This window comes from Enoplosus armatus, chromosome 3 (assembly GCF_043641665.1).
Source record: "Enoplosus armatus isolate fEnoArm2 chromosome 3, fEnoArm2.hap1, whole genome shotgun sequence".
Lineage (NCBI taxonomy): Eukaryota > Metazoa > Chordata > Actinopteri > Centrarchiformes > Enoplosidae > Enoplosus > Enoplosus armatus.
Window position 1 is genome coordinate 28361340 of NC_092182.1, and position 9094 is coordinate 28370433.

General features: G+C 40.9%; 1 protein-coding gene across 1 annotated transcript; it reads left to right on the forward strand.

Moving 5' to 3' along the window:
- Positions 1-331: 331 nt before the first annotated feature.
- Positions 332-7928, forward strand: cnbpb (CCHC-type zinc finger, nucleic acid binding protein b). Its single transcript, XM_070902843.1, has 5 exons — positions 332-373; positions 3465-3581; positions 5088-5153; positions 7088-7286; positions 7811-7928. Exons 2-5 carry the CDS (start codon positions 3479-3481, stop codon positions 7926-7928), a joined length of 486 nt encoding a protein of 161 aa, XP_070758944.1. The 5' UTR covers positions 332-373; positions 3465-3478.
- Positions 7929-9094: the final 1166 nt, after the last annotated feature.

Genomic DNA, 9094 nt, shown 5'->3' on the forward strand with positions numbered 1-9094 from the left:
ACAACACAAATCAAATCAGATATCTATATAAACGTCAAATGTCTCAAATTCAAGTTTAAAAACAAACACCTTCATGAATTCAAACAGGCAGCACAGGACACGTTATCAGATAATCACAATACAACTGAGAAACAACGAGATGATGATTTTATGAAATAATTAAACATATCATTTTATTTCAGTTTGTAAATAGTGTGTGTCAAAAAATAACATTTTTATATTTGTTCATTTAAGTATTTTTAAACTTAATTTCCGATGGTGGATGAATGCAGCAGGATGTGTGGATGTGTGTGTGTGTCTGTGTGTGTGGTGCCGTGTGCAGACCGCGTGTGGCGCAGAGGAGGATAGAAAACAAACAGTTTCGGGGTCTGAGGTGAGTGTGAGCTCCGGCCGAGCAATCCGATCTTTTCTCCCCGCAGCAGGCTCCCCGCCGCCGGGCTGCGATGCCGCGCCGTCCCGGTGTGATGCACCCGGAGAGGAAGCGCCTCGGAGCGAACAATCTCCCGCTGTTTATTCCGCTGTGGAACATATGCTAACCTGCTAGTATGCTAGCTGACAGTATGACAGCGCTGGGCCTGTTGACAGGCTGTCTCTCTCCGCACACAGCGGGGAAACCGGCAGAGCCGAGCCGGAGGAGGGACTGTCCGCCTGGTTGAAGCGGAGTCCATCCCACCTTCGGCTGGTGGCCGCATAAAGCCTCCTGTTAGCGGGAAAGCGGGGGGGGGGGGGGGGGGTAACGGTAACACACTGCCACAGTTAGTTCAATGTGGAAGCAAAATACACCGTGACATATACTATAATAACCGGGGTTTTCATCCAGTCCGGTTCTCTGTGGTCCCCCATGACAACTTTGTGTCTCATCTGCTCGATGAGAACAGACACCTGAACTCATCGGTCAGTGAGGAGGCTGCCGTTACACTGCTGCTGCAAATAAAGTTCAAAAGATTGAAGTGATCAGTCGACCGACAGGAAATGAATCGGCAGCTGTGTTTGATGAATCATTTAAAGTCACTGATGAAGCAGAAACCTCCTCATCCTCAGCTGCCACAGTCTGAAGACTCATGTTGGACATTTTCACTCTTTTCTGATAAAATAATTAGACTAATATAATATGATCATGAAAATAATGGTTGGTTACCGTGTTGTGGCTATTATTACTAACATTACTATTCAGTCAGCAGCAATGTAAAGACTCAATGTAAAGAGTTGTGCGTCATGGCTTAACAAATTACAATTACTTTGTGTAGCCCAAACCAGTCAACCTAGGAGAAACATTGTGTCGCTGTCGTCCTCTTGCGCTCTAAGATGCCCCTTTAATGTTAATAATGTTGATTATAATTTCTTATTTTGTGGGCTATTTGGGATTTTTGGTAATTCATAATAATAATAAAAAACCCACAGCATTCGAATATTGATTTGGACGTTGATTACCATGGCAACGGTCGGAGCTTCGAAGCATTCCGGTCAATCCTAAATGACTTGGGGAATGTTTTTGTTGCAGTACCACGAGAGACCACTGACAGAGTGGAGGCGCCATACCACATCTATTAATGCATGCATGGGTGCAGTGGTGGAAGAAGTATTCAGGTACTTTACTTAAGTAAAAGTACTAATACCACACAGTGAAAATACTACTATGACTAATACTCATGACAGGTAAAAGACCTGCATTCAAACCATCCTGCAGTAAAAGGTATTCTCAGTAACACAGTAAAAGTACTCATGTAGCAGTAAAATGTTCCCTGTCAGTGTTTCTATTAATATTTCTGCTGCATTCATGTGTCTGTGTCATTTTCCTGCTGTAGATGTTTCAGGTTGAGCTCATGTGAAGTACTTTATATACTGTTGGGTACTTTCATCTGCAGCAATGCATCATATTCTATAGACTTAGACTTTTTTTAGACTTAGACTTTATTCATCCCACAACGGGGGAAATTTACAAGTCACAGCAGCAATCAGAATCAGAAATACTTTATTGATCCCCGGGGGGAAATTGTACAAAATTGTACAAAGACAGAAAGGTGCAGAAACACACAGCAGACAAGCACTGTGTCAATAAAAAACCAGAAGTATTTAAAAAAAAAAACAATATACATATAATAAATACAGATATAAAAAATATGGGGAACAAAAATAGATATATACACAGGGAATATAAATATGTACAGATGTGCAGATTTATGTACAGAATTATGCCGTGCTGTTAAACAGTCTTATAGCCGTAGGAATGAACGACCTGCGGTAGCGCTCCTTTTTACACCGTGGGTGTAACAGTCTGCTGCTGAAGGAACTGCTCAGGGCCCCCACAGTCTCGTGCAGGGGGTGAGAGGTGTTGTCCATGATGGATGTCAGCTTGGCTAACATCCTCCTCTCCCCCACCTCCTCAATGGAGTCCAGCGGGCAGTCCAGAACAGAGCCGGCTCGCCTAATCAGGCTGTTGAGCCTCCTCCTGTCCCTGTCCGTGCTGCCCCCCCCCCCAGCAGACCACAGCATAGAAGACAGCCGAAGCTACCACAGTGTCATAAAAAGTCCGGAGCAGTTTCCTGCACACACCGAAGGACCTCAGCCTCCTCAGCAGGTGGAGGCGGCTTTGGCCCTTCTTGTACAGGGCCTGAGTGTGGTCAGACCAGTTTATTGTTCAGGAGAACACCCAGGAATTTGTAGTTTTCCACCACCTCAATGTCCAAACCCTGGATGTTCACCGGTGTAGTGCTGGATGACTTCCTCCTGAAATCGATCATCATCTCCTTCGTCTTGCTGGCGTTGATGTGAAGCTGGCTATAAGATCAGCATGTGTTTGTTGCGTCACTGTCCTATGAGAACCACGAATCTCTATAAAGTCGGCTTTTCCTGTTTCCTGTCAGCTTTGTGACAATGCATTTTCCAGCTGATCTGAGGAGAATTTAAATAGTTTATCTATCTGAAGAAGAAGAAAAAGAAGAAGGAGAATGTTCTCAACACATGAAGGAACACTTCATCCTTCAGTTCATCACCAACATCTGGAGATACAGTTAGTTACATTCCACCACTGCATGGGTTTGATAAAGGAGGCTCAGAAAAGCTCTTATTGTGAAAAGCCTGTCTTGAATGAGCCTAGTCTCCGATCTCCACACTGAACCCATCATCATTGTTTTGATAGTGGAGAGCTCAGTGGTCCTCTAATACCAACAGCCTACATTCGGTGAGCCAGACTGGGATAAGCCTAACGAACTGAACCAGGATCAATCTGTTCCATGAAGCTGGTTTGAAGTTAACCTAAGTCAACTGACTCCAGTCTGACTTTGAAACATCAGGTCACCGAAGAAAACTGAAGTGTTAAAACACAACAGGGATGTTTGAACAAATAAAATCTGTAATATCACATCTATAAAACGCAGAGCAGTGCATTGTGGGATTGTTAGCAGGCAGTAGAGTTCATGTTAGATTCTCTCTCTCTCTGTCTGTCTGCCTGTCTGTGTGTCCAGCCGTCGTTGTGGTGATGAGCAGTAATGAGTGTTTTGGTTGTGGCCGCAGCGGTCACTGGGTGAAGAACTGTCCGAGCGCCAGTCGAGGACGAGGGAAAGGACGCGGCAGAGGCAAAGGTGACATATTCATATATTACAGTATAGTATATTGTATATTACTATGTGCGGTTTGACAGTGCAGATTATTTCACCAACAACAGCACTTGAGGTATGAGCCCCTGGCCTTCAGAATAAAAGTGTCCTCTGCACAATAACACTATTGAAGTTGTTCATCCATAAACCAAATGTGTGAACTCTCCTGAACGCAAGGTGGCAAGATATCTCTTGTGTGTCTTAAATTCACATTTACTAATAAAAGCATTAAATAGTCTTAACTTCTGTTTGGGAATTTCTTTATTTATTGGGTGCTGTAAGCAGTCCAAAGTCACAAAATGCCTGAACATTTCATCTTTGATGAAACCAACAACAGTTGAATTGATGCTTCTGTTATCCTGTTGCAGTGTTGTTGTAAGTTTTTGCTTTTTTTGTGCCTGTCTGGGTGGCATGGAGGGGCTAGCTCATGAACTAACCTGCAGACGCTCTACCAGCTTTCTACCTCGATTCAGACTCTGGCTTGAAGACAGTTGTACTGATTAATATCATTAAGGTTTCATTTTTCACACTAATAAAAGTATTTGGACAAATGTTCTTTAACTCAACCAGTTATTGTCATTTTGCCTTACTTTTTTTGAATTGACAATATATGTATTTACTCAGAGTACGCCTATATTTCACATTTTATGTTTGTTTTTATTGCAAAATAGGTCTTAAATGTAATTAAACTGTGGCGTTAAAAGTCTTACATTTAACTTGCTTAAACATGTAGACGCCCTGTGAAACGAAAAGAAGCTACCAGAGTTTTAATCAAATGTTTTGCTCCAAAAACAAAGAAACATGAAGAGGCCAAGTGCTCACGGTGTTACAGGTGCTGTTGGTCCAGGAAACCTTCAGGTGCAAGAAGAAAATGTTCTTCAGGCAGTCTGAGTCACAACGAGGAGACCACTGATATTTAAAACCTTCATTATGTTGGACACATTGACAGCATAATAAAAATATTGTTTCCACTCTTTCCGGACAGTGAAGTTGAAACTGACACGCGCAACAAAAGTATTGGTCTGTTTATAGTACTTTTGTGCAGATGATGCTTTAATTATGAAGGGCTCGGACAGGAAGTGTTGTTTTAGTATAGAAACCAGCTATGTGTGTGTGCTTTTAATACGGCACCATGTGTTGATATGTTAACCAATAACTCCAGCTGTTAGATAAATGTAATGGAATAGAAGTAAAGAAGCAACACTGGAAAGTACAAGTACCTCATCATTGTACTTTAGTACAGTACTGAAGTAAATGTACTTAATTACTTTCCTCCTCTGGAGTAAAACAACTGTTTTAGATAAAAGACTTTATGTGTCTTTTTTGTCCCGTTTGCTTTTGGTTTTGAATGAGAAAAAGACAAAAAGTGTGAATTGTCCCTAAGCTTGAAAACAATTTAGATTTCATTTTTTGGCCTCATCAGGTTCATTATCTGATCACACATGTTCAATAAGTCTGATAAACCACATCCTCAACCTGTGTGTGTGTCAGATCTGTTCTGTTATCGCTGTGGGGAACTTGGACATGTTGCCAGAGACTGTGAAAGGACTGAGGACGGTGAGGATGCACACACACACACACATACACACACTGTGTATAGTACCTACCTCCTGTACCACACAGCTCCCTCTGGAGATACTAAAGACTTTATACTACTAGTTCATCTTTAAATGCCCCTTTATGAGTATAAGTTTTCACCAGGACTAACACTTTAGTAACCCATGACTAACATGTAACTAACCCATGACTAACACTTAACTAACTAATGACTAACACTTTACTAATCCATGACTAACACTTAATTAACCAATGATTAACACTTTATTAACCCATGACTAACACTTAACTAACTTATGACTAACACTTTATTAACCCATGACTAACACTTAATTAACCAATGATTAACACTTTACTAACAATGACTAACACTTAACTAACTAGTGACTAACACTTTACTAACCAATGACAAACACTTAACCAACCAATGATTAGCACTTAACTAACCAATGACTAACACTTAACTAACCTATGATTACCACTTTACTAACAATGACTAACATTTAACTAACCGACGATTAACACTTTGCTAACAATGACTAACATTTAACTAACCAATTGTTAACACTTAAGTAAACCTTGACTAACACTTTACTAACCCATGACTAACACTTAACTAACTAGTGACTAACACTTTACTAACCAATGACAAACACTTAACCAACCCATGATTAGCACTTAACTAACCTATGATTACCACTTTACTAACAATGACTAACATTTAACTAACCGACGATTAACACTTTGCTAACAATGACTAACATTTAACTAACCAATTGTTAACACTTAAGTAAACCTTGACTAACACTTTACTAACCCATGACTAACACTTTACTAACCAATGAATAACAATTAACTAACCAATGACCAGTGAGTTGAACTGCCATAACTGCGGGAAGTCGGGTCACCTGGCTAAGGAGTGCACCATCGAGGCCACTGCCTAGCTGCCACCCCCCACCCCCTTTTATCTCTTCTTTCATCTTTTCTTTCTGTCTCAATCCTCCTTTTCTCATTGGTCCAGGGGCCTGTCAGTCAGCCTCGCAGCAGCCAGTCAGAGAAGGCGGAGGAAGGGGCGTATACTAAAAAACTAAAAAAACACTTTCTTCAGCATTTCTAAAAGAAAAAACTGAATTTGTGTTTTGAGTGGTGGCGATGTCATGATGTACAAAGCTTTGTTTAAGAATCCTTTCTGCCTCGCCGATTGGCTGAGAGAAAAGAATAAAAGCCCCTCCCCTCAGCCCTAAAGTGGCTTTAAAGGAGGGAAAGTAAGTGATGGACGTTTCTATCTTCCAACACAGTGATTATTTTCTTTTTCTGGACTAAATGTGAACAAATGAAACGTGATTGGGCCCCCGGCTCAAGCAAACAGCCAGTCACCTCGCAGGTTTGCCGCTTCATTGCCACACGCGCGAAGAACAGGCCAATCAGAGCAGACGACAAAAGGAACATTAATAATTAACTAACTAACCAATGATTAACACTTAAGTAAACCTTGACTAACACTTTACTAACCCATGACAAACACTTTACTAACCAATGAATAACAATTAACTAGCCAATGACAAACACTTAACTAACCAATGACTAACACTCTACTAACCAATGATGAACACTTTCCTAACCAATGACTAACACTTAACTAACCTATGGCTAACACTTAACTAACCAATGATTAACACTTTACTAGCCCAGGATTAACAGGTTAGTAGCTGCAGGTCAGTGTGTAGGGATAAACCTGAACTGTCAAAGATCATCCTGCTGTAGTCTGGGTTTAGTTAGTCCTGGTCTAAGACAAAGGGTTTTCCACTCAGTCCTGGACTAAAGGAAGTCTGGGGTATGTGTGTAGTGTAAGAACCCCTTAGTGGTGATATTTATGTATAGAGCAGCATGATGTTAGAGGGTCTGTGACCCTGAGGCTGCTGTCGTCCCTGCAGCCTGTTATAACTGTGGCAGAGGAGGTCACATCTCCAGAGACTGCAAGGAGCCGAAGAAGGAGCGAGAGCAGCTGTGCTACAACTGTGGGAAGGCCGGACACATGGCCCGGGACTGCAACCACGCCCACGAGCAGAAGTGCTACTCCTGCGGTGGCTTCGGACACATCCAGAAATGTTGCGAGAAGGTCAAATGCTACAGGTAAACTAATGCTACAAGTACACTAATACTACAGGTAAACTAATACTGCAGGTAAGTTAGTACTACAGGTAAACTAATGCTACAAGTAAACTAATGCTACAGGTAAGTTAATACTATAGGTAAACTAATGCTACAGGTAAGTCAATACTACATGTAAATGAATACTACAGGTAAATTAATACTACAAGTAAACTAATACTACAAGTAAACTAATGCTACAGGTAAGTTAATTCTACAGGTAAACTAATACTACAGGTTAGTTAATACTACAGGTAAACTAAGGCTGCAGGTTAACTAACGCTACAGGTAAACTAAGGCTGCAGGTAAACATGCTGCAGGTAAACTAATGCTGCAGGTAAACTAATGCTAGAGGTAAGCTAACTGCAGTGGAGGTAAATAAATGTGACAGGTTCAGTTTTAGGTTTAGTTCGGAGCCTCTTCAGTTTGTGTTGTATTTACTGGTTCCCCAGTGTTAGCAGTGTTAGCAGTGTTAACAGTGTTAGCAGTGCATGTGTTTGCTGCAGGTGTGGAGAGATCGGCCATGTTGCGGTGCACTGCAGCAAGGCGTCGGAGTTGAACTGCTATAACTGCGGGAAGTCGGGTCACCTGGCTAAGGAGTGCACCATCGAGGCCACTGCCTAGCTGCCACCCCCCACCCCCTTTCATCTCTTCTTTCATCTTTTCTTTCTGTCTAAATCCTCTTTTTCTCATTGGTCCAGAGGCCTGTCAGTCAGCCTCGCAGCAGCCAGACAGAGAAGGCGGAGGAAGGGGCGTATACTAAAAAAAAAAAAAAAACGACTTTCTTCAGCATTTCTAAAAGAAAAAACTGAATTTGTGTTTTGAGTGGTGGTGATGTCATGATGTACAAAGCTATGTTTAAGAAGAAAAGCCCCTCCCCTCAGCCCTAAAGTGGGCGGGACTTTAAAGGAGGGAAAGTAAGTGATGGACGTTTCTATCTTCCAACACAGTGATTATTTTCTTTTTCTGGACTAAATGTAAAGAAATGAAACGTGATTGGGCCCCAACTCAAGCAAACAGCCAGTCATCTCGTAGGTTTGCCGCTTCATTGCCACACGTGCGAAGAACAGGCCAATCAGAGCAGACAACAAAAGGAACATTAATAATTAACATTTTATTATAATAATGTGGAAAAATAAAAAAATAATATGCGTTTTGTTGCTGTTTAGACCAGATGGAGCGACTCACCAATGGAGACAAAAACTAATAATAAACAACAATTTTATGTTTGGATAGAAGAGAATGTTTTCACAAAAAAATCAAAGTGTTATTTTTATACAATATGTCACTTAGAGCTACTGTAAAAATGTCATCTGGTTGTACTGCAGACTGTAAGTTTAACCTGACAATAAAATCATGGAGGAAGAGGACGGAGCCAAGACACACTCCTGTCTGATCAATTTATTTCACAACAACACGCACATGCAAGAACAGTTCAGCAAGGTTTTAAGTCACAATTTTGACATATTAAGTAAAGATTTGAGAGGTCAAAAATCATGACAGCAATTTAAATTAATGAGAGTAAGTTTAAGTTTTTTTGTCACATAGAAAATGAGCTTCCATAGGTATTTGGTTGTAACTTGGAGATAATGCTAATTTCCTTCAAAGAACTGCTCCATTTAAACCCAGGTAAATATCTTTAATCATTTGTTATTGTAAACTTTATTCTTCACATATGTTTAATTGTATACTCAGCTGTAGACACATTGTCTCATGTTCATGTGCTGTGACTGAAAGACTCTGGAAGTGAACCAAATGAACTGATAAATCAGTTCTTTCTGGAAACATAA

What these genes read in the sequence shown, in the direction of transcription:
- cnbpb (XM_070902843.1), top strand. Translation starts at nt 3,479, where the DNA reads ATGAGCAGTAATGAGTGTTTTGGTTGTGGCCGCAGCGGTCACTGGGTG. An exon ending in AGGACGCGGCAGAGGCAAAG is followed by an intron (nt 3,582 to 5,087) that starts GTGACATATTCA and finishes TGTGTGTGTCAG; the next exon opens with ATCTGTTCTGTTATCGCTGT. An exon ending in CTGTGAAAGGACTGAGGACG is followed by an intron (nt 5,154 to 7,087) that starts GTGAGGATGCAC and finishes TCGTCCCTGCAG; the next exon opens with CCTGTTATAACTGTGGCAGA.